Raw genomic sequence first — 26,152 nt, forward strand, 5'->3', positions numbered from 1 at the left:
AGGTACATGAGAAATTGTTATCGGCTGATGTTCGTGCTATAGTTGGTCTGCGTCACCTCAGTGCTACATTCTCGTTCCCTGCGATTATAAAACCCACCTCGGACCCGCTGCCACTGTTTGCCTGTTGTGTTTCATCCCAGTCTGAACCGATCCGCAGCCATGGCCATGCTCCGAGTGTCTTCTTACCGCAAGCTGTTCGAGGAACAGAGCTGGAGTCGAAGTGGAGCGTTGAGTGTGCAGCGTCCAGGACCGGTACGGGCCTCCGCCAGGTCAGTGAGGGTCTCACTAGTTTTAAGACGATAAAATGTTAATATATTTGGCATTTAATGTGTTTTTGACCAAAAGCATGAATGTGGGTGTCACTTCAACCCATCCACTGCCGCAAATAGCGTTTATTAGCAGTATGTAATCATTAGAAAACCAGGTAGCGCCACACTATAATGTGACTAAGATATGTGCATATAATGGGCACGCATAAGTGAAGGTATAAACGGATAATGAATAATAATTTACAATGATTGCAGAAATATGAAATATGCCTTCATAGCACAAGTAATAGTTGTTGATAAAGAATGTTCATTATTTAACCCTTTAAATGTCCTAATATGTCTCTGAGGTGCTGTATATAATAGTGTGTTTAAAAACTAATAAATGATAAACTATAAATTATGAATGCTAAATAAGGTGTTAAAGTAAATTATTAGTACTGAAGGGAGGCAAGGCAAGTTTATTTGTATTAGCACATTTCAACTACAAAGCAATTCAAAAGTCCTTCACATAAAAGCATTAAAAGCATCAAAACATAAGGCAAAAGAAAGGACATTTAAAAATGAATTAAGAACAGGAGGTTTGAACGTTGCTGACTCCTGTGTATTAACGGAGAAAATATGTCTTCGTACTGTGCAATGTTCAGTCAATGTGAGATGTCGGGCAAAGATCCACTGAAGTATTTAAAGAATGCTGCTGTAGTTCATTTATTCTCTACAGAAGTCTCTCTAATTGTGGCTAATTAATTTATTCCTGTATACTGTGTGAAAACTGGTAATTTCCTCCAAACTCTTGAACAATACTGAGTCCAGTCTTTGGGGCATTGTGTCCGGTTCTCAGGAGGGCAGCGGTTGACGAGTGTGACTGTGATAAGTTCGACTTCGTGGCTGCTAAGACTCTGAACAAGGAGGGCCTGAACCGGTTTGTCCAGGACCGCACCATCATCGCTGCCCTCAACGACCGCCTGGCCCGGCTTGTTGAACTGGTGAGGACAGACACCGCCACTGCTGCCAACGACACATCGGCACTTTATTTTCCCTTTGCTGTGTCATGCCTTTGTTCTGCATGTACCTCTCTGTGCCCTTTAGGCCCATTTTTTTGAAGAGGAGAATGAGTCCCTTGAGTGTCAGATCATTGAACTAGAGGAGAAGCTGCAAAGTCGACAAGCCTCCTCCAGCATCACGTCCACTGTGGCGCAGCCTGACTACAGTCTGGATGCAGTGGTGGAAAGACTGCGCAGGCAGAGGGTAGGGTGCAGCGGGGTGTGTCTGCCGCATATTTCTGTGATGGCACACCTAAATATTATTTCATCATAATATATTTATACTTTTCTTGTTTTATTCTTTTATTTTGCACACTGTAGGACTGTGAAAAACAATTTTTTCGATCTATCTGTATGTCATCTGGTGGATTGACATTAAAGTTGAAGTAAATGAGGTTTTCTCATCAATCCACAAGCACATCACATTCCATCAGCTCCACTTCACATTGTACAGAGATGGGCAGGCCTGATTTATGACCTTGTCAGGATTCATCACTGTCCTCTGTGTGTCTCCCTGCAGGATGAGATTCTGTGTGACACCGAGGAGCTGCACAAAGAGCTCGAACATCTGCAAAAAGAGTACGAGATGTTTGCACAGCAGAGGATCTTCATCCAGCAGGAACGACAGGAGGTTGCTGAGGTAATTGTTGTCAACAGGAGTGATCCACGGGTATTAGGTTTGAAATGTATACACCAGATTATATAGAAAACATGGAACTTTTTTTTTTAGATTAGTTCTTAAAAACCCCAAATTCCCATAAATAATCACTGAGGATGTGACCTCAGTCTTCTCAGATGCAGCTACGTCCCGAGGAAGGAGCCCAGCACCTCAATAAAAAAGCTGTTAACCTACAGCTAGTAGACGAAATAACACATAACCCTCTTAAAAAAGACTCTGGAGTAACTTAATCCAAACACTGCTGTGAAGGTCAGACATATTAACTTGAACGTAAATGAGCCATGTATTTTATATAGAGTAGCTGTTGATGGACAGATTTGTTTTCATGTGTAATTCTGTGTTCACTGTTACGGCGACTAATCAACTGCACACATGTAAATGATTTGAGGTCACATGAGACTCAGTATTGGTTTGAGTATCTTAATGGATTACATGTAATGATCCGAGGCTCAAACACACAAACATCATAATCCTTGACTGGGGTGGTGTCTCCAATCATTTAGGGCTGTGGGTGATAATCAGGATACAATTTCACTTCCAAGAAAATCTTCTGTATTCGGAAAACTATGTGGAAAGACGGTAAACGCCCAGCTCCACTTTCTCAGGGTTCAAATCAGACTCCCGACTCAGTTGTTACAATTGTTACAGTCACTCATAACTACCCCATATGAACAAAAATTACCGAAAGGAAAGGGACATTAATAATAAATATATAATACATGTTAACATAAGTAGTTTATTGTACTGAGTAAATCATAATTCTGGAACTGTTAGGGTTAGGGTTATTTGTGCTCCCAAAATCTCAAATTCTCCATAATATAACTTACTGCCTGAATATACAACCATGACAAAGATAAACATATACAATGATTGATATGTAAAGCAACTGAGATCACATATGGTTTAATTTTACAGCTTTATTGTTGCCACAAACCCTAAAATGTTATTCAGATGTACAGCAAAACAATATTACAAATAATATTAATGTACCTCATTATTTTAATAAATAAGCTATACAAATTAATCTCAATACTATAACTATCATCCCTGTACTTGGCCTGCATAGTCTTATCTGTTCAAGAAACATCCGATAGACTGCTGCTCCCTCCAAACCAGATACTAATATTTTTATTATCTTATTTTCATAAAGTTGGGAGACCTGCGAGAGACAAGATATGAGGAGGAAATGATGAAACTGCCTTTTTTATTTAGTTCTTAGTGTGGTTCAAGCTCCAAAAACATTTGATCCTACATTTCCCATAGTGCAAACATGATCGTCGTACATTAGACCTTATTCCAAAATGGTTTTAATTACAAATGTTAAGACTTAAAGATCCAGCAGAAGATTTCAAAACGTGTAAAAATGATGTGACTAATAGAGACGGTTGTGAATAGATAGTAATAATTAATCAATTTCTTAAAACATCTGTATAAACTTCTGGTATGACACATTATCAGACTCTTGTTGTGATAGTGTCCTTCCAGCACTAGATGGCAGTGTTGTCATGCGTCTCTGCCTCCTCATAATTGAGCCGAAACTTGGCGCAGCTGCTCCTCTGTAGTGGAACCCAATGGATGTCAGTCACACAGTCTGGCCTGGTGGTCGACTGCAACCTGAGCCACCAACTTTTCCAGACCCCCCCCCCCCCCCCCCCCCCCCCCCCCCCCCCCCCCCCCCACACACACACACACACACACACACACACACACACACATGCCAGAGCACATCTCCCAGCCGGGCCAGATGCGAGGGAGGCTTTCATTTCTTCCCCTACAGATGTATCGCAGGCTGAACTACGGTGCTGTAATGTTCATGCTGGCTCCGTTCTTCGGTTCTGAATTGGAAGCAGCTGCAGGGTGACAAGACTCGGTGGGAAATCGTCAGAGAGGTAGAGGAAGTGCAGAGATGCAGAGTGAGAAGCAAATATTACGCAGATTAGCCCACAACAAGCTGCAGTTCTCTCAACATAATAAACAAGCCATGTTTGATTTGTTTTAAAGTATAATAATGGCTTTTGTGTTGTTTCTCTCCAGCTCCATTTTCAAGGCGCTCAACCTTCAGTGAGTTTGAGTGGATAAATGAAGAAGCCAGTCAGTTTCGCATGTAGTGAGTCCAGGTGCTATAGTGACACACAATAGTGAAACAAGGTCAGAAATTACATTAAATGACTTTATTCGGGGAGAAACATCAGGTAACACGCTTCCTGTTATCAAGCTCACAGGGTCTCCATCAGGGTTGAAAACTAAAAGGACAGCAGGGGCATTAGTGCAAGGCAGCACTTATCAATATTTTCAAAAGATAAGGTGCAATGTGAAAGGAGAACTGCTGCTCCTTTAGCTCTACGAAGCACTACGACGTCACTGTTTGTCGCTCTCACTGCTCTCATAGCATGGTTTTAAGGCTCCAGTAGATGGACACGTGAATAGCTGGTGAACATGGTAGAGCCACATATTCCCCTCAGGAGTTGGTGGAGAATTGGACATAAATAGGCTCATGTTTTCTGAAGTTACTTTATGAGTGGATATCATGTTGGTGTTGTGCTTGTTCTACTGGCCACAGACATCGGTGTTAAAGTTGCACAGAAATATGATTTTCAAGTGTCTATTTGAACAGAGTGCAGCAGCAGGACCAGACTACTTTTGCCTGCTGCAGTACATCAGTGACCCTGCAACCCTCCCAGCGAGGATCCGCAACACCAAACATTCGCTTCATGTGTCCAAATGGAAAAGCAGGCGACCACAGCAATTGCAGCTAACACCAATTAATCTGGTTCTTTTAAAAGGAGTAGATGAGCTGAGAACCCCTGCTGGCAAATGGATTGGGCGACAGGGCTTTTGTGTCTAGTTAGCCTCCTTCCCATCATCATCCTCCTCCTCCTCCTCCCCTTTCCTCTGCATTGCGGTGTCTACTTGCTGTTCAGTGAGACAGGGTGGATGTGCTGGTGCTGATGGTTCTTAAAATGGGTGTTCAGGGTGGGGGGAAAAAATAAATACCTTTTCTATGTTTCTCCAACCTGTGGTTTGATTTCGTTTCCAATCTGCCGACTGCTCCTGTCAGACACCTCCAGAAATTAAGTTGAACTTCTTTACTTTCAGTGTTGTTCTCTGTTCAACTTGATTTGCTTTGCAGGAAGTGGATGCTGTGACAGCTGAGTGTTTGGGGCTGAGGGAGCAAGTGGCTATCTACGAGGAGCAGCTGGCCAACATGGAGGCCCAGCACAAGACGGTGAGAGAGGGGGGGAGGAGTGGGGGGCGAGGGGGGGGGGGGGGGGAGATAGGGGAGAGAGAGAGAGAAAGAGCTGCAGTGGGATGAAACGGGAACAGTTTATAACTATGAAAGTGGCTCAAAATGTAGCACTTAGGTCAGACAGGAGTGTTGGAGGAATGCCCAGATCTGTGGGGACAAACACAGCTGTGATGACCCCCAGTCACCTTGCTGAAGAGCTGCAGCCAAAAACAACCGTGTCAACAGAAAAAATATGGAGAAAGGGATAAAATACACAAGTCCGAATTCGGCCCATTTGAATGGTTTTGTCCTAAATGTCATTATTATCAGTCTTTTAACAGTATAGGAAGATATTTTAGGAGATGTGCTTATTTGCTTTGCAAAAGGTTTGGTTAAAAGACCAGTAACACGCTTATTAGCCTAGCATAGGGACTGGAAGCAGGGAAAAGCCTGGCTCTGCCCAACTGTGACAAAATTCTCCTACTTGTTGTTTAAATAATAAGGTATCGTCATCATCAAGAAACATTCTTTACCGAAATATTGTGTGACAGCATCCCGTGAGGGTCATTCTGGTTCAACTACTGAACCATAAACAAAATAGAACATGAATCCAGAGAAAAATGTCTTTCTTCTTTAAAGAGAAGCTCTGAAAGTCCCTTCAGGAGCCGGAGAGAACAGCAGTCAATCACTAATCACAGGTTTCAATCAGTGGCCACACAGCAGTCACAGAAGACTTAAAATGCTTCAAATCTATTAAGCAAGCAATGATTGTTCCAAAATGACTTCCAACACACTTTATTTGAGGGCCTGAATTTACCGATTGAGACCATCATGACTCTGGTGGCAGTTAGAGACGTCGCACTTCCAGGTACTTCACACTGGCCTCAGCATCGAGCCGTGGTAGTAGCTGTTTGACACAAACACTCAGAGAAATTCCCGAATACAGATGTCTGTTGACAGCTGGCTTAACATCTGTGTAGTCTGAGCACTGACTGTTTGAGTCAAATCACAAACAGTCCTGCAGTCAAATTCATGGGAATGATGCGAAGAAAATATTTACCTCACTTTCTGACTGAACACACTTCAAATCGAACAGACAAAAAAAGACAATCTTCTCCCGTGACTCGTGGCAAGAAAAACAGTAAGTAGAGCTCAAAATGTTGAACTACTCCTTTAAAATGAGCACATGTTTGCAACCATATCCTACACACATCGTCGCCTATATCGCATCCCCACACACCCTGCTCTCTGCGACTTCTACAATTTTCTCCACCTCACCAGGAGATGACAGACACGCCCCAGTATCAGATCTAGAGGCTGTAGGCAGAGAAGAGAGCGAGGCAGCTGAAGCAGGAGCAACTCCATCACTCTGTGTTTTTCTCTGCAAAGCCCGGCCGCCCGGCGTTTAACACACTCCCTCTGGGACACGGTCGATAACTCACAGTCCGGGAAATGCGGCTGAATACCAAATGAAAACAGAAGTTCCCTTTGTTTTATTAACTGTTGTTATTATCAGCACTTCCAGATACCCCATATTCCCCTGACAAATCGGCAGCCATGTCGTTATTTAGTTGCAGTGGAAAGGAGAAAAATGTCAGACTGTCACTGCAGCTCTGGAGCAGTTTATTCCCTCTAATGGATGTGAGGCTTTTACTAAAGCGCCTACATATTGGAAGCTGAAGACACATGTCGAGGGGATTGTTGCGTGTGTAAATGCATCAACATGTTTAGTGTGCAGTGGTGGAATGTAGCTAAGTATATTTACTCACGTATTTTATTTTAGGAAATGTTGTAGCTGGTACATTTGGGAGCTATTTTAATTAACAGCAATGCAGCATGTTTTATAAAGTGGTCACCTGTTCTCTATCTGAAATACATATAAAAAAGTTCAACATTTTCTCTGAGATTTAAGAAATGAAATTAAAACTGAATTTATGTACATGATATTGAATAAATGTATTTGGTTACATTTAGGCACTGAGTAGAGGATGAGAATAAAGCTCACCTCCGGGTGTTTTGTATGTGTTACATGTCGGAGCAGTCGGTGGAGAGTCTCGTGGAGCCAGATGAAGGGACTTCGGGAGCAGTGGCTCTTAAATTTTGCAGCCCTGACATCACGCGGGCCTTGAATATAAAGGAGTACTACTGCCAGCTGGCTGACAACCTCCAGGTACAACACAGTGCAGCATGAGACATAAAAACATACCGTGGAAAATCTTGTTTCTGGCTTCAGATAAACCACATACACATGAATGCACTCAGACAGACGTCATACACACCAGTGGCAGAAAGTACATTTACTAAAGTACTGTGTCAAAGTGTACTTTACTTGAGTATTTACATTTCATACCAGTTTACTTTCCCTCTTCACAACATCTTAGACAGAAGTCTCGTACTTTCTATCTCCTCCTCATTTATCTCACAGCTGTAGATACTTTTCACTTTTCCAGATTGACATTTTATAGTAAAAAAACCCCACATGGATATAAGATTATCATACATTATTCAAGATTAAACTGGTTCCCAACCTTTTTAACTCTTACAAAAAAGCAACAGCTTGTCATGTTTCAGATGTCCTTCATGTTTCTATCCAAAAGTAGTCGAAAAACTTTTAATAAAATTTCCAGAAAATCAGCAGAAGAAAATACAAATTGCAGCCCGTTTCGAATATTACGAGCGGTGCACGTCATTATAAATAGCTGGAGGAGATAATTCTCCAGCTGCTTAATATCTTCAAGATGAAGACGGTTCAATGAGGTGACGAAATTAAAAGAGCTCTAAAATCAAAGGATGGAAAACCAGAACGGAAACTTAGTGGAAATGTGACATCTCGGTTTGTTTCCTGTGTTAACTTGAGAAATGTTTGAGTCTCCTCATCCATAACGATCTGATGGTTTTTAGTCTCTGTACTGCGATGTTTGCATCACCTTTTCAGATTTGCAGTGTTTTACTCAGATTGTTTTATTCACAAACAGGTAGGCGGGAACACACATTAATTTTTTCATACCACAGAGAGATTTCCTCTCTTATCTCGCACTAGTTTATCCTGCGATGCAGTTGGATTCACGAGATCCTGCAAGAACGCATCTTGTCAGGCTTCCAGTTAAGAGTTTATGACTGAACCACGATGTTTCAGACCGATCAGCATCCTGTGAAAGTGTACTGGCAGCTATTGGCATGGTTTAGATGTGACGTCAACAACAAGCAAGTGGTTGTTCGAAAGCAGCAGTAATCTGATTGGTTAAAGTCAGCCTGTGACTGATGACGACAGACAGATGGTTTATCCAATCGATTGTTTTCAAGTTCCAAACAGTTTCCAGGAACGACTTCTCAGATGGTTCGGTACAATTTGAGGCTTTCACATGGTTCCTTAACTGTTTAATTTACTGTATCCAATCCAATATTTCAGAGAAGCAAAGATAAAAAGGAATAACAAGGTTGTGTTGCACAATTTAGTTTTCTTTCTTTCCTGTGTCATTGATAATATACCAACCCCTTAGATTTATCTTGTGATGTTTTGGAAGGACTCGACCCTTATTTTAGAAAACACAGTCTTACTTTGTACATTCAGGGAGACAAACTCCACCATTAAGTCAAGTATAATTTCACTTACACATGGATGCATCAGTGTTAAGAAACTCAAAATGTATTACAAAAGACCATGCCAGTCCTGGAGACCATTTTCCTTCAGAACGAGTGCTGTTACATTGGATACTTTACATACTCTTTGATTCGAATACTTTGCTGTACTTTTACTTTGATTATGTAGGATTTTTTCGTGCAGGTCTTGTAATAGATTACTTTGAAATGCTTTCACTACTACTCTTATATAAGGGATTTGAGTACTTCTTCCAAATCTGAAACCCGCTATGCAGAGACCAGCTCCTCACACTCCTCCTGGTCACATGACCCCCCCCCCCTTCTATTCTCACCACATTACCCTCTCTGTCTGTCCCTCTGAAACGGCCCGGTCAGGTCCAGACGTAATTCTCAGCTTTCACAAATCACACAACGAAGCTCCCACTTGTTTTTTTTACCTCTTAACACAACACCAGGGGAGAACTTGAGAATCTAGAGGTGCAGTTCTGGACCCCAACAGAATGCCTTTGTCCACCTGTGTGTGTGTGTGTGTGCGTGTGTGTGTTACAGTGCAGAGGTACTGCATTGGGGTCAGACTATTGCTCCGGTGGGTCTGACCCCCTCTGTCGGGATGTCTGCCCGGTTCAGAGGTCAGGGCTGTAATCAGACTGCAGGCCGCCTTCCCAGGCTCCTCAACAGCACTGGAGTAGAAGCTGGTGTGTGTGTGTGTGTGTGTGTGTGTGTGTCCTTCATTTAGAGACATGGGTGAAGGGTATCTGCCGTATTTATATATTTCTGCATCTGTCTAGATGAGGCGATGTGTTTGTTGTCCCCTCTTAAGCCCCGTCTATTCACCCTCTCCTACCCCCTCAGCCTCTTCCTTTGCCAGCTGGACACCGTCCCGTCTGCGCCTGGCCTCAATTATGAGACCCAATTGTCTCTGCTAAAATGATTGCTATTGGTTTTGAACAGTAATGGTGATTGCTGGCTGACTCCCACACACCTGTGCCCCCTCATGTTGCCTGTTTCGGCTTCATTTGTTCCATCTAATCATGAATGTGGTGCACGAAAAGAGAGCTTCAACCGTCAGCCAGTATGAGAGGCTCTGATTGCTCCTTGCTCCCCCTATCAAAGTCCACTTCACCGCCCAAAAGAGCCTTACCCTCCATGGTCTTGTGCATTTGTAGGTCCAAACTGAAAGGTCTTGTGTTTTTTTAGTTTTGTTTTTTTTACATACAAACTTTCACAACTGCACTAACTCCTCATTTTCTGTCTCCAGTATGAGTGTGGTGCTTCCTCCTCTGCTGTGGTCCGACGTGATGATGGAAAGGAGCTGGAAGTGGGAGGAACTGTTGGGTCAACGGTCAAAGACTTACCAGAGATAAAGGACGCCAGCGAGATGAAGATGCTGGTGAGTCGGATCACTCCCCACCTTTTAAAAATTTTTTTTTTTTAAAGCATACCTTAATTCAAATCACAAAAAAGTGTTGTTGAGCCTTCAAAAGCAAAGCAATTTTATCTATACAGCACATTTTATTTTGGGGTTTACGTTAATAATTTTTTATATTTTTTCTCGATTGAGATAATCATCTTTGAGTTTTTCCAAATCTAAACAATGTGTCTCGTAGGCGAGCGCAGTAATTGAAGCTGTTTACTTGATCTATCTCCAGTTGATTCACTAATCATTATCATGATCAATTTTATTCGTTTAATACATATAAACACCTAAGTATGAACATTGGTTGTGGTTTTATGAAGGGTTATGTACCGGCATATTTCTTCTTTGGCTGTAGTCTCTTTCTGAAGTTTATTCGTTGCCGTCCATCAGGTTGTTTCCAGTCTTTATGTTGAGCTATGTTAGCAGACTGCTCGTCATGGCTTCATATTTGCTGCACAGACATTAGAGTGATATTGATTTTCTCCTCTACTTCCTGGAAAGAAAGAGAAAGTTCCTGATTGCTGAACTATTACTGTATGTTCTGAGATTTAGCCACAGTATTTATATATTGTAATTGAACTATTTAAATGTAGTTTTTGAAATGCTGTGAGCTCCATGACCAAAACTGACTTGACTTCTGCCTTGACATATGTTGGAAGTATAAAATCAAAGCTGTATTTTTGTGGGGTTGAATAGACCCTTTCAGGCTCATTTTTGCACATCATTCAATTCCTTTGGTTACTGCCTGCTGATTCACATCTTCCCATAATACTTTTTCAACCTAACCTCTTCACTGACAAAGAAAAGACTAATCTTACAGCCCACAACTGGCTCTGCATCGGCCATCAGCTCTTAAATCAGCATAATGGTGAAAATGAATGGTTTCCCACAGTAGGCGAGGGGAGCGTAGAGCAGCTGAGTGACAGCAGAGCAACAGTGTGGGAGATCCTGCTGACCAGAGTGTTTACTCTGTGGACACTTTCAGCGGGAGATGTGAAGGGCTCGGCTGCAGCTCAGACGGGATTTATTGCCCTCTGTGTCCTGTTATTAAGTACAGTCTTTCAGAGCGCCCAACGTCTTAAAACTTCACTCACACACACACACACACACTGACTTCTTCTGCGAAAAGAGGAAATAAACCTTCATCGGATATTTTTTCATCCAGCCAGCGAAAAAATGCCAGGAGAGCAAAGGGGGCCTTTGAAAGAAACAGACAGCAAAGTGAAGCATCAATAGAAAGACAAACCAGGAAGTTGTGACTCAGGTAAAAAAAAAAAATCACCAGATGACTCCAGGAAACAGAAAGGACCTCCTCTTAGTCCACCTTGGTCTCTTTAAGATCCATCAGTGGTCCGACCACAGCTGGCACTTAACCACATCTGTAACAAACATCGTGGTTTGGTCCTCATTACTGTGGCCGTGGCTCTACCTCCAGCTCTTTAAATAAACAGCGAGTCTCTGTAACCACAGCAGAACTCTCCCAACATCATCTACTTTCCTCTAATATGCAGCCCTAGTTCTGCTCCATCCAGCCTGACGGATGGACAGCACGGCTTGATCTGCTCTGTTTCCCCTCTCGCCTGTGATGGATGCCTCGGGTCTGGTTTCTCACTGAGACACAACATGGCCAAACAAACAGATTGCGGTGAAATCAGCCCTGACGCAGAGATGTATATAATAGAGCAGGCACTGATGGGTTGTACGCCACGACTCAAATATACATACACGGCCAGACGCCACTTATCATGTCTGGGAGGGTAAGGGACTCGACCAGTTTGAGCAGTCGTCATCACTCTGTGAGTAGTGACCGGGTCGTCTTTTACTCACATGATGTGGCTGACAGACAAGCAGAACCGCCTGGATCCCCATCTGGCTGCGACGGCTAACTGTTGAACTTCTGTGATTGCTGTAATTACTCAGGGCAGGACACCACAGCCTCGGCCATCGGGGGGAGGGATGCTACGCAGATAGTTTCTGGTACAAGTAAAGTAACCTGTGCTGGCTTGGATAATTGGCAAACTTAAGTGTTAGCTTGTTTGAGTTCAATGTCTATCCATGTTTTCAATTAGAGATAAACACAAAGTTCAGCTGAGGCTGAAAGAAATAGCCTCAGTTTGGAGGTATTGAGTCATAAACTACAGAACAAATTCAAATGTTGACCTGATGTTGGCATTAGATGAAAACTCATCAGATAGGATTTACAAATGGGGGCTATTGTGTGAACCAAATTTGATATAAAATCTGTCCAATAGTTGTGGAGATATTTCACCCTAAAACCAAAATTGCATCCATTTGCAGTGGCGCTAGACAACTCTTCAAGGGATCAGCAAAGTCATCTGAAAACAATGAATGTTTGTGTGAAATTTCAATCCATTCAAAATACCCAGTGGGGACCAGACTGATTGGCCATTGTCGCATGGATAATATACTGGACTAATGCCATAACAGCTGAATAAGAGTGAGGGGGGGATTTTAAGTTGTCAGGCAGCCAGAAACACAACTCGGGTGAGGGCTAATGTTACTTTAAGTCTTCTGAACAACACTGTAACCTGATATAGATCGGGGCACATGTGCATGTTTAGGTGTGCACTTTTGTGCAGTGAACCTTTTGGTAGCTTAAATGAGCATTTTATATTTCTGCAATGACCTCCACTGAATGTGATAGATACTGTATGTATGCCACTTTCCCACCTTGGGCACTTCCAGTATTGAAATGTTGCAAAACTGCACGTTTTATTAGAAATAAATATATATATATATATATATATATATATATATATATATATATATTTATACTTCTATTACTAGACCGTTTTCTTTGGTTGATTTATTCGTACAAAAGAAGAAGGCATGCTGGGAAATGCAAGTTTGTTTGTCTAGTGACGTTGGGGAGAGGCCAAAGAAAAATATTTGTCCGGGTCCAATTATATTTAATGTAGCACTGCCGGCTGGATGTTTCAAATAGGCAGCGATTTACCAGCTAACACAGTAACTAGTTGAGTGTCATACACCAGACGATGGATATTCCATTATCGTGCAATGAGGAAATGGGGTTTAAGGCCAAAGCTGTCATTGGAGCAGAGCACCTGGATTTAAAGTCTTTGTTGTCAATCATCTTGTTTGCTGAAGCGCTCTTCAGCTGCTGTTATTAAATGGAAAATTACCATGAAAGTAACATTATGTGGTAGTCTAGCATCATTGGATTATTATTAACAGAATAAATAAGTACATGTTTGTTCCGGTAATATTTTGAATGAATTACTGCTGTTGAACGTTTTTCTGCATTTCTGTAGATTTCAGAGCTGGAAAAGGAGCTCGCTGAGCTCGAGAAGTGTAACGAGGAGCTGGAGGACGAGGTTGAAATGAAGAAGGCTGCATATGTGGACGAAGCTGCTGAGTTGAAGGTATGAGAGTGGACTGATTAATGTAATCATAACCTGTAATGGACCAGTGGTTTGGGCTAATTCTGTCATTTAATATCATCCTCTGCACCCCACCCTCTGTGTTTGTGTCTGTGTGTGTGTGCGCCTCTCTGTGTCTGTGTCTCTCTCTCTCTGTGTGTGTGTGTGTGTGTGTGCGTGTGTGTATGCGCGCTCATGCTATTCAGTGTACTATAGACGAAATGAGGCAGCAGGAGACCGACTTCAAAGCACAGATGAAGGAGCAGTGTGCAGACTATAAGGAGCTGCTCAGTGAGAAGATGGCCAGAGAGATGGAGATCGCTGCGTACAGGTCAGACAGTGTGATGTCGTAAATCTTCTTAATGTTGTGTGTTTAAAACCGCACTGAATAACGGACAAAACAGATGATCAGGTAAGATTTCCATCAGAAGATCGACACTATCGGTACCAAATACATAAGAAACACTGCGATGACTTAAAGGTACTCTGCATAGCAACAGACTGATAAGAATCCAGAAAATGTATCAATAAAATGCACACAAAACTGTCTCACCAATATAGTTACTTTGAATGTAAGTCGTTTGTTAGCTTCCCCATTGATATATATATATATATATATATATATATATATATATATATATATATATAATATGAAACAAAAATGTGAATATTAGTTGTGATTGTGCAATAGTAGTCATAATACTGTGTTTTTTTTCCTACATGTTAATGTAATAATAACACTGATTCTGGAAAAAAAGTTAAAATACAGACTTAATTTGAATAATTACTTTAGATAATTTTACCTCAGATATGCTGCATTTACAAATTCACGTCTTTTGTATTTATAATCTACTTAATTGACTTTGCTGCAGTAATTACATTTGAACTTGCTACAACAAAACATTATCATAATTATAATACATTTTATTCATACAGCACTTTTCATCATACTCAAAGACACTTTACAAAAGTAAAATGATAAAAGAAAACAACGCAATACAAGTATAAAACACACAACATCACACATTAAAAGCAGCCAAATGTACAAGCACTCTGTTTGCACATTATGAAATGAAGAGGTGAAATAAATGCAAAGCTAAACTGTGATCCTTTGTGTCTTCACGACAGAACTGCTTGTGTTATAAGTTGGATAAAATTCAAACAGGCTCACTATGACATGCACAGCGAGGTTCAGACGCGAGACATGAGAAGACTTTGAGATGGTTTAATTGTTAGTCAGACTGTCAGTCAAGAGGACAGCCATGTCTGCCAGAGAGCACGGAGGCTTTTCATTCCAACAAAAACACTGCACCAGGTGATTTTCACTGATTAGTTTGTCTTCCCCTGTTAAAGGTGTTCGAGTCATAAAGTCAGCTGCTGTAGTTTCTGATTGCAATTAAAATTTGAGCCTTCCCTGATGTGTATTGTGGATTCTCATCTCTTTCATAGGAGGTTAAATGAAAACAAACGTCCCCTACGGTGCTCAATAAGTTGCCACATTATTTATACATGTCAAGAGGAGGGAATTGTCCGGGGCAAAGCACACACTAGTCCTGGGATGATTTCATTAGATTTAAATTAACTTGATGCTCCGTTTACTTTTAACATTCTTCACATATGAGCGAACCCTCAACAACACAAAGTGATGTGTCTGTTCTCCTTCAACAAAAGCATCACTGTGAAAAATGCAAAGAATATTTCTGTAAGATCCTGTGCACAAGTCCAGCATTGTCCAAGCATCTCCTACAATGTCACCTGGACATCCGCAGTGTCCGTCACAAGATATTCCTGCAGACAAAGGGCTGACATCACGGACCGACTGGGGTCACAGGAAGCAGCTCCTGAATATGATGCGATTTCCTGTATGTGACCTTGGAGACGTTTCATGTCATTGCCTGCGTTCGCCAGGGTTGTTTAACCATCTGCCATCCTGGTATGTGGAGTGACGCACTCCAGCCCGATGCCGCAGACTTCCTCCTGGTCCCTCCATCGCCCATCTGACCCCCAGGGGGCCCCGCTGCAGGCCTGAGCTCAGACCCTCAAAATACCTCATTAGAATGGGCAGAGAGGACCTCATACTGTCACTGTGAGCTGGGCCACCGCCAGCTCTTCTCCATGCCAGCCTGTTAATGTCAGCCCACCCCCTTTACACGCATTTACAAATTCGCCACAGTTTTACTTCCCTCTCATTACCCAACAGACTGTCCCAAAGACATTTAAGGCACAGGAAAGGCACACAGTCAATGCCAACTTTTCGCCTTCCTTTCTTTATTTACTGGATGTTATGTCATCCGTGATTAAAGCAATGAATAAGAAATGAAAATGGTGGCTGTTTATTTTCTCCGTGCCGTGGCAAACTGTCTGCACAACAGACCCTAATGACCCCCAGGCTGCCATTACTGGGTAGCTTATCGCCTGTGAAAGCATCTCGGAGCAGTTTGGGAAGATGCTCGCTGCTTTTGCTCACTGCTAATGTGAACTATATTATACTGTAATTCATTCTGCTGTTCTCTGTGGTCTGCTCACTCTAACAAGTAGCTCAGCTAAGGACCAAATCCTTTTTAGTTTACACAGTACTGTGGGTCCTTAAACCTGCTATTATCAATGTTTTCATCAACAATGAATCAGGTGACTCCCCCTCAGGTTCTCTGAACTTCACAGCATCTCTCGGCTCATTGTTTTGGTTTTACAGCCCAAACTTTACTGTTTAGGTTTCATCTCACTGCCTTTATCGCCAGTGTTTCCACTTCTAGTTTTTCTGTTTCCAGCTGTTCTGAAGCTTTTGATCTTCATCAACAGATGAAGTTTGCTGTTTCTCATGTGTGTGATATTTATTTATGAGCACTGTGGGAACTTTTCTTTGATGATGGATTAAAAGTTGTTTCAAAGTTGATCGTGGAGACGTTACTGTAAGATCAATGTTCGAGGTTTATGATCAAAAGCTCCAGAAAAGCCACCAAGTAGACTAGAACTGAAATGTTTAGCTGACAGCAAATATTAATTTCAAATTTTGAAAATCAAAGACAAAATTTTCAAGCAAAATGTCAAATGTCAACTCTGCCGTAAGGAAAGTGTGATGGGCATTGCTTACTATTTGTTTTGAACCTTTTATATTCCAAACTTCGAAATAATTGAGAAAATAATCTTCAGTTCTGTCTCTGATAACCTCTAATGAATGAATGTTCTTATCCTCACTAACTGTGAGAGCTCTAACGTGTCATGTTTTTGTGTATTTCTGTGGTTCAGGAGTCTGGTGGAAGAAGAGGAGGGGAGGCTGTGCTGTGCTGCCTGCGACTTGAGCCTGAAGATTCAGACTGGCTTGCTGGATGCTCCCCGACACAAGGATTAGAAAACAGGGCAAAAAGGCAAGCGTTGGAAAACAGACCCCATATCAGCACTTCGATGAGGTTTAAGGTACGAATGCAGCAACGTGAGCAGATGTAAACTTATCATGATAGATTAATGCAGTCTGGAGGTCTGAGCCGGGCCACTGATAACAGGTCGCTGGCAGATGACCCCGAGACTCCAAGAAAGATGGAGCTGTCTAAAATGGGTGGGAGTGTGTATCCAGTCAGTGTCTGGCAGTGATATTTCTTTTAAGTGGGTTTTTATCTTTACCAGCTCACTGATAATTCATAAATGTTTTGTCCCCTCATGGACACACACCACATCTGTGAAGACAACTGGACTTGCTGAATGTTCTTGAAGACCTTTCCTGTCGTATCTGAAAGACATTTCTGAATCTGATCATCTCGACAGACGTCACATCCCAAACTGGGCGTCACCGAGGACACATTCCCGCTCTGATACCACCTCGCCCATTCTTCAAACTTCGTCTGATTACCAGCTCTTAACCTGCGACCCTTCACTGTTAACAAACGTATCGACAGCTCTCTTTTCAGTAACTCAAAGCATCCCTTTGCTTTCAAAGTCGTGCGTTCACGTCGGTCCCGACGTTCAAGTGTGCACAGCACCGTGTTTGCTTTTCCAGTTGTTCGTGAAGTTGTTTTCCTTCGGCTCTTTCAAAACAAGCACCTGGATCCTTCTACGAGAAAACTCTGTGTGATTCATTATTTCAGTGTCCCAGTTTGCTGTTCTTCCAGAAATAAGCTTTTGGTAATACATTCTTCGGTAATCTTTTCCTTATTTCCTACACGATGTTAAAGCTGTCTGTGATAAATCATTTCTGGTTCCCTGCCTCTGCACAAGCATCAAAATGTATTTTAGATTTAAATGAAATAAATGTATTTGCTTGAGAGATCACCTTTTGTGAAAACCTCTGTCTCATGAGAACTGCCTGTGAATCTTTGGGCTTAAAACTTTACCCGCACTGTAAAACTATGTAGAAAGCTGAGTGATTTATGTTCAGTGATCCTTCTTTCATTCATCTTCGTGCTTAACGTGAGATTTTAACATTCCCAGTTATTAGCGATCTCAAAGGCTTGTTAGCTCTGCCATAAAGATGAAAAATGCTGCTAATAACGGATCAGATAAGATTAGCCACACTCTGTGAACTTGTGCTGATGAGGAGTTAGCCTCTGTGATAATTGAGTTCAGTGTGTGGAGAAGGGGCTGTGCGGCCGCGGTGACTTGTTTAATTGTCCCGACATGAAACATGGCCGGCTCAGGAAGAGGACGCGCTGTCTGTATCTATCAAATATAAAGTCACACAATGTTCCTGATTTCATTTGTCTTGCAAATATTTGTGAAGAAAATGGAAAAATGAGCATCATTTTTTTTTTTTTTTCCTCTTAGAGTGTACCCACTTTTATCTTCTCAACTGTAGACAGTGTGGTCATTTAAAAGTGAAAGAGAAACTCTGGACAGTAACATTTGACATTTTTGTCCCGCTTTTGTTCGTCATAATTCTATACAGGAAAAATTATTTTTACACACCTTTAGTGATTTCTCACATGAAACAAGTAACCTTAGTGACCAATTAATCAAGTATTGTATTAACACACCGGGGCATGATAATAGAAAAATTATGTTTATTACCAACAGTATGCCTCTAAAATATGTTAAGATGATTAACAAACCTCAAACAAGCCAACAAACCGAACAACGAACATCCTAAAAAGAAAAAGACATTTCCGACAAGTAAACAGGATAATTATATGTATATTATATACAGAATAACGAACACACTCATGCTACCAGCTGTGAGGCTTTACTTAATCACATTACGCACGGTTAGCATCTTAACAGTATTTGACAATCCAAATTTTAACCTGGTGATCAGTGTTGGGCAAATTACCCATTAATTCAATTAAATTGAATTTTGAGTGTAAAATCACCATACAACATGATCCCTGAGCACTTTACAATCACAAACACAGCAAAGTGACAAGTAACAATAGACACTGACAGAGTAATTCCATCACTTTAATAACTTCTCATATGTTAAATTGGTCATTATTTCGCTGTCTTTACCCACCATAGTACAGAGTGAATAAACAAGATTAAGAAATGCTTTTATGAAAGCAGAAACTAAAATGTTAAATGTTGTGTTTGGATTCGTAAAGTTGGTATTTTCAGCTTCTTTTATAAGACAACAGAGCAGTTGAAAGGCTCTTGATATTTGCAGTGCGGTGACCTCTGTGCTCCTCTGTATTCTTTTGCCCCCATCACACGTCCTTGACAACTGAGAAAAATGCGCATTAACCCCTCAAAGCTGGTCGGTGACACTGAGTGGCCCGGGGCAGGACTGCGGCACCTCTCCTCCTTGAAGCTGGACAATTTGATTTGAAGGCGGAGACTTTCAAAGCTGAGTCATGGATCACTGGTCAGCCAGTGGCCTGGCCTTTTCACTGGCCTTTCTAAACTTTTTTTAAAAAAAATTTTTTTTTAGCCCTGATGGTTTCTGTGGGGGTTGGAAAAAGCAGCAAAACTCACCCAACACCAACAAACAAAGAAGTCACTGTCGGGAATAAACGACAATTTGTTGGAAGATTGAATGTACAACCAAGCTTTTGCTGAAAGAAACCATTTCACCCAACATATGCTGTGTACATAACACTCCATTAAGTTCACATAGGGAAGGAATGTCTTTGCATTAAGATTGGCGGGGCCAGGCTGATAAATTATGACATCCGAGCTCGTTCTGTCTGTTGACATATCTTCAATCTGCAGCAGAGGAATCTGATTAAGGCTTGAGGTAATGGTAACCCAGGTCAGCTTGTGTGGCTCAGCTGTCACCTACACAGGTATTTCCAAAATACCTCTATCCCTTCAGGTTCACTCAGACAAATAAACACTGTCCTCGCTCAGGACAAAAGTCATTTTTTAAAGTCTCTTTGTGGCAGCTTGAATGTAACGAGCCAAGCTGGTGTTTTGAAAGCAAATAAATAAGAGAAGACGGGGTCAGATCAAGGAAGAAAATAAGAAGAGTAAAAATATACAAAGGAGAAAGAGCTATTGAGAAAGTATTTCCTTAACAAGAGGGGAACAAATAATAAATTATGGGGCCCCTCTCCCTTGAGGCCAGACTGGCATGCCTGAGGGTAGAAGGAAGTGGGCATCCCTCTCGTTTTATAGGGGTCGTGGACAGGCGTCCAGTGTGAGAGCATCACATGAGACAAGGCCAGAGTCCTGAGAGAAAACTGATGAAAGGAATGTTTACACACACACACACACACACACACACACACACACACACACACACACACACACACACAGAGCTCGTCACAGGGTTTATAAGCCGTGCAACGTTTAATGAAGATGGTGGTAGTGGTTGTGTAACCCTCATCATGTCAGCGCTGCAGTTTCTGCCCTCCTCATATCTGCAGTCCCACTTGGCCTGTATAACTGAGAGACTGCTGACAGCCGTGACCCCACGCTTACCCCAACACTCCCCTCACGTCTGTCCCAGAGCAGGTAGCAAACACCACCCAAACGAGACTCTTCATCTCGATCCGCCATCTATGTTCATTTTTGATACCTTTATGTCTTGGCAAACAGTTCAGCGGCTTGTCCTGTGATCGGGGCGATAAAAAAAAAAGCACAGCAGATTTTTTTTTTAATTTCCCCTAACTCCACAGTTAGTCGCGGCCAAAGTTGATAAAAGTTTCCATTTTGTCCCAAAGTGTTCAATTAATCAGCTTCACGAGGCATGCTGGATGGAAGTGGATAAAAGTCTGGGCTACAGGGACAAAGAGAGAAAACAGCCTGGATCTGTATTTTCCTGCAATGGCTTTCATACCCATTAAAGGATGTTGGCATCTTTTTAAGCGTGGTGACTTTATTTTCAGCTTAGGGCTTACATAGATCCAACCATTTGCTGTATTGGATTCTTGGCAGATGGCCTGCGTGGATCTTGGCCACCCTTGAATGTAGTTCTCATGTTAAGCTTCATTGTGTCAGTAAAAGGGCTGCTCCCTGCACTTACCCTACATATGGGAACTCATGTCTCGGTAATGTAATGGTTTCTTATCAGTAAAAAAAATTATCTTTGACATGGTTTGTGCAGAAGGTCCTCCCACCTACTGCACTTCAACTGATTAAGTTTCTGGAATTTCTTTGTTGATAGAAAAAAAATACTGCGATGGACAGTGAGTGCACATAAATACACTATAAATACAGCACAGAGTGACGTCTCTTCTAGGAGGAACACTATAGATTATAAATATATTTGCAGACCACCAACAGGGTGCTCAGTTTGACATAATGCACTGCGATCTACTACCAAAATGTTTTTTTTTTTTTGAGTTTATTAAACCTGCATTAGTTGAGTTTTGGGCTTCTCGGGGGGGGGTATATTATCAGCTAATTCCAGTTTATGAGGCAAACGCAGGAAAAACGTTGCCTATTTACACATTCAGTTGTGTTTAGAGTCATTTTTCTGAACATTTGATGAAAGTCGGTCCAAAATTCAGACTCGTTCGACCCGTTTTCATTCGCAGAGCTTCAAATGATGCCGTTTGGTCACGGCAGTTTCTGCCAGACACGCACAAGGTCGCAGTTGTCTTATGAACCGTGACGAGGCCAGTCAAAGAAGGCTAAGTGACAAAGTACAAAGAGGGGTGAAGTCCACATAGGGAAGGGGTGGGGGTTGGGGGGGGGGGGGGTTTCGAGGTTATGAAAATGTAACCCAAACCATGATCTTTTCCTCACCCGAACCAAGTAGTTCTAGTTCCTGACCAAACTCTGTCACATTTATATCAAATAATAATCTTTTCCTGACCATAACCAAGCAGTTTTTGGTGCCTAAATGGAAGGCACCTTGTGTGTCTACAATGAGGCCCGAACGGCTTTGGAAAAAAACGACAGTATTTGATGCACTCTGAAGCAGCGAACAGCCAGTGCTGGTTAGCTTGTTGCTAAATTGTCTGTTAGTCATTTGGTAGCCTAAATGGTCGGCCTTCGTATAGAGCTTTATCACCGTAGCAGTGTCAAATAGCTTTACGCTGTTTGCCATCCACCCATTCACACACACTCTCACTCACCAAGAGTGCAGAGCTGCCATGTAAGATGGGTTTATCAGAGCTTTGTGCTGAAAAGCTAAAAACAGCTCGTCAGAACAGTGAGACTTGAACCAAACCAGGACGGTTCTGATATCAGCAGACCCAATTTCGCTCCCTGGGCGGAGACGTCGGGTTCAATTTTAATCTATTGAAGCAGCCTTTAACCACCATATGAGGTACTCGTGCGAAAGTGACCCTTGTCCAATGTCCAACTTGGAATAAAAAAAAAATATATATATATATATTGTTGGTTCTCTGGCTTTAATTCTTACATATTTGCGAGCATTTTTACAACGGTTCGTCTCTTTTCATCTAGCTCTACCACCGCCGCCGTTGTTGGAACTACATTTCGAAAAAAAAACCACTCGACTTCAATGTTATTGCACTTAGCCCCCTCACTGGTGACTGATGGGTCCGCCCTTTAGATTGATGGAGCGAATCTTAATGTGAGCAGAGATTCCAGACTACAATCACAGCGAGGCCTGAATCATGGATCAATAGGTTGTGAGCTGTGAAACCCAAACTAAGCTGAAATATGCAGAGTTGTGTGATGTTTATATGTGGGTTTGTTATTACATTGACCCATTATCCGTACGAAGAAAATAATGTGTGTGTTTAAACTGCTTTTGTTTTGCTTGTGAAATTTCAGTCAATGAAAACATTTATTTCTGTTATGATCTATTGTTTCGTTTGGGCCCACAACCAATTTCTCTTCCTGAGCCTCTGAGGACTTGGAGCCAGAGCACCAGTAGTCCAAACTATCATAATTTGTGCTGGGAGTAAGAAATCACATGTGTCACAGTTTATGTCGGCAGCCGTAGCCTGGAGCAACGGCTGGTTTAGAATTTGGAACAAACTACGAAATCATTTTCTTTGCGCACCAGTCATTCATCTTTTTCCCAGACACCCAGACATCTCAGGCCTGCTTCCTCTCAAACTGACATGACCAGCAGGTAAGCAACATTTTCCATCACTGCATAACATGTAGGCTTTTTAGAGTATATTTTAACACACATTAAAATGTAATCTGATGGTAAATTGACGGGATTCCCACATGTTAAACGGACATCCGTGTCTTATTTAACAAAAACAACTTTTGGTGCCGTGTGAAGGACAACAACATGGACCAAACTCAAAGGAAGATGTTGTGTTAAGTTGATTATTCGCAAATTTAATCTTGGATTTGCTGACCACATTATTTATAAAAAGGGTAACAGCTCTTCCATCTTTGATGTATTCCAGCTTAAAGTGGCGTCTTTGTTCAGCTTGTCCCCTGAAACCTTTCTTCATAAGTGACCATTAAATGGATGGTTGAGTGTTCAGCCACCAGCGAGCCTCAGTAGAGCTACTAAAGGTCTATATTGCCCTTGTGCCAGTTCACCTTAGAGGCTCACCAGAAGACCTGTCAGGCCTGCGATGTTTTACAGCTCAGTCTGCAGACAAAACACCTCACAACCAAATCCCCTCAACAACATCTGCTGCCAATTTAGCCGAGGCATTCCTGCAGTCTGTGCTGTTTAATATTCACAGGGGTTAGGATCTGCCGGGACAAGGGCGGATGGGGACCGAGGGGAGGGGGAACCAGCTTCTAAAATCCTTTGGTCCATGGTCCAGACATGGTGAAAAATGAGGGGTTAACAAAGAGTGAGCTGGAGCAGGGGCAGGTTAACTGGGCTAATTTGCAGGGATAATAATGGTGTTCACGCGAGGCCTTTGGGGAGCAGCGGTGTGGAACACAGACCTGACGGTGCAACCACACAGGAAGTTTACAACATGGCCCGGAAAATCAAAATGTATTTAATCATCAAACAAGCAATGAGGAGCTGGCAGTAAGGCAGGAGCCAGCAGACATCCTGAAGATGAAGACACATGTTTGGAGAGTGGGCCAGAAAGAGCGCCAGATCTGCAACTCAAATCTTTCAGGGTGCTGAAACCATCAACTTTTATTGGCCAACTCGAAGCACGACAGGTCAGAGGTGGATATTTTCTGCTGCTTTTGCCAGTAGCCCCGAGCGTGGCTTTTACACTATAGAGTACATTATATATGTTAGGAATTATTCTCATGTGAGTTTCTACAAATATGTTGCTACACCATGAAACGAACAATAAACCTGGATACACCGCAACCATAGAGGGAATTACTGGTGAATGGTAGAACTAAAATAATTTTATTAGCTTTAATCAATGTATCCTGCATACATAACAGCACATATGTGGTGCCTGGCTGAGCCAAGAGAGAGTAATAACCTAGTTAATTGATAATTAGAGCCATGGCCTCCTTAAATATGGCCACACAATGTCCTTGTGAATTTTTAAGGATATATCCCAGGCACTGCTAAGTTTAGAAGCAGAGGGAACTCAAACCAGTTTCCTCTGTGGAGTCCACGTTTATCTGTTTATACTCATTTCTGAGAAAATATATTTGTATGTATATTATGTTTTGGGAAATACAATACCTTGCATCGTAGGAGACCTTAACATCAATAGAGAGAATCTAAAATACTGAAGCTCAGCTGTATTTGTTTCAGTGGCATGCCCTCATTTGTGAGAATATTTATTTTTCATTATGTGCAGAAGCTATCAATAACTTTTGGGGGGAAATGGCAGTTTATGTAAAAAATAAATTCTGTATATATTTTGCAGAACGTGTCCTCGTTCCCGAACAGCTGTGACCACCCTGGTGAGGCAGCGGCATTTCAGCAGCTGACACAACCAGGGCTGTCTAATGACTCTCTGAAAGGGTGATGCGGATCGTGCAACACCTCTGCAGCTCCCTCGCTAAAGGACACCCTTTACCATGGCAACTGCATAAACATCTGTCTCCCCATTGAAGAGGATGTCTTGAGGGAATTGAGAGGGCTGCAATTTATTAGATATAAGAAGAGACTCAGGTTGTGTGTATGTCCATATTACTGTTGAGTGGACCAAGTGAGACATGTTCTAATGAGGCCATCAGAGTGCAGCGTGTCCCATTGCACAACATGTGTGATGTGTGAAATCTGATGTCGGGAGCTAGGAACTGTAAATAATGTGCTGTGAAAGGAATAGTTCAACACTTTGGGAAATACCCTAATTCATTCATTATTATCTTGCAGAGTTAAATGAGAAGATCGATATCACTCCTTAATATCGCTAAATATGAAACAACAGTTTAGCATTAAGGGTGGAAACGGTGGGAAACAGCTTGGTAAACCATGATATCTTGTCTTTTAATCACAAAAATGGAACAAGAAATAGTCCAGCACATAAAATGATGGACTTTCATTGTTATTCTTCAGTTTTTGTTCAGACGAAACAAAGACAACACGTGAAATGTTGTTGTTTTAAGGCTTAATTTTTAAACTTTGGACAGAACCAGGCTACCGTAAAGACATGAGAGGGGAATCAATTCACTTTATATATATATGTGTGTCTTTACGGTATATATATATATATATACATATATATATAGTTTTCAATTACTCAATTACTTAAACCCCATCAGTAAGAATTACTTTTTGGTTGCCAGGTTGGTGCTGCTGTTAATCGTGATTTGTTTATTTAACTATTCGTTCATCATAAAGAAACCCATCCAATGAACAGTTTACCTTTGACCTTGTGGAAAAGCATTAAAGTCACTGTAACAACGATTTATGTTATTTATTCACATGTAATAATTGCACATAACTTTTGCTGGTGGCTTGTTACAGAGAGGGAGGCACTTGTTATATTGAGGAGTTTATTTAAAAAGTAGTAAAAGCAGAATTGAAGTTTATTACCATTTATAAATTCCTTAAAACATTTTAACTGCATGCTTTCTTATCAAGGGAGAAACCCATTGAAACTGTGTTAACAACTTTTGACTGTTAGTGACTCAACAGTGGTGAGCAAATCTATAAAGACTTAGTGATTGATTTACTGATAACAACATGAACTACAACTTAAACCCTTTTTTAAAAGGTGAAAGATTAAAAACTGCACAAAAATCCAGTCGATTTATGTTACATTTCATACGCTTCATCTTCTATACGTCGACATGCTTTCAGTCACTGACCTGGAACTAAGGCCCCTCCAGACAT

The 26,152-nt window shown here is 41.6% G+C and overlaps 1 protein-coding gene across 2 annotated transcripts; it reads left to right on the forward strand.

Annotated features, from left to right (window-relative positions):
• The first annotated feature begins 107 nt into the window (after positions 1 to 107).
• Positions 108 to 17,895, forward strand: vimr2 (vimentin-related 2). 2 transcript variants are annotated; one of them, XR_011179306.1, is made up of 11 exons: positions 108 to 269; positions 1,108 to 1,252; positions 1,356 to 1,514; positions 1,830 to 1,949; positions 5,119 to 5,214; positions 7,256 to 7,384; positions 10,073 to 10,204; positions 13,525 to 13,635; positions 13,839 to 13,963; positions 16,879 to 17,046; positions 17,312 to 17,895. XR_011179306.1 is itself a non-coding variant. In XM_069170585.1 (10 exons), the coding sequence occupies exons 1-10, from the start codon at positions 160 to 162 to the stop codon at positions 16,979 to 16,981; spliced, it is 1,230 nt and encodes a 409-aa protein (XP_069026686.1). In that variant the 5' UTR covers positions 108 to 159; the 3' UTR covers positions 16,982 to 17,895. The 2 variants fall into 2 exon arrangements, 1 of the variants encoding a protein (XP_069026686.1); XM_069170585.1 differs by having other exon boundaries at positions 16,879 to 17,895.
• The last annotated feature ends 8,257 nt before the right edge of the window (positions 17,896 to 26,152 follow it).

This window comes from Embiotoca jacksoni, unplaced genomic scaffold, assembly GCF_022577435.1.
Source record: "Embiotoca jacksoni isolate LCO1_2020_lvr unplaced genomic scaffold, fEmbJac1.0.p SCAF_5, whole genome shotgun sequence".
NCBI lineage: Eukaryota > Metazoa > Chordata > Actinopteri > Embiotocidae > Embiotoca > Embiotoca jacksoni.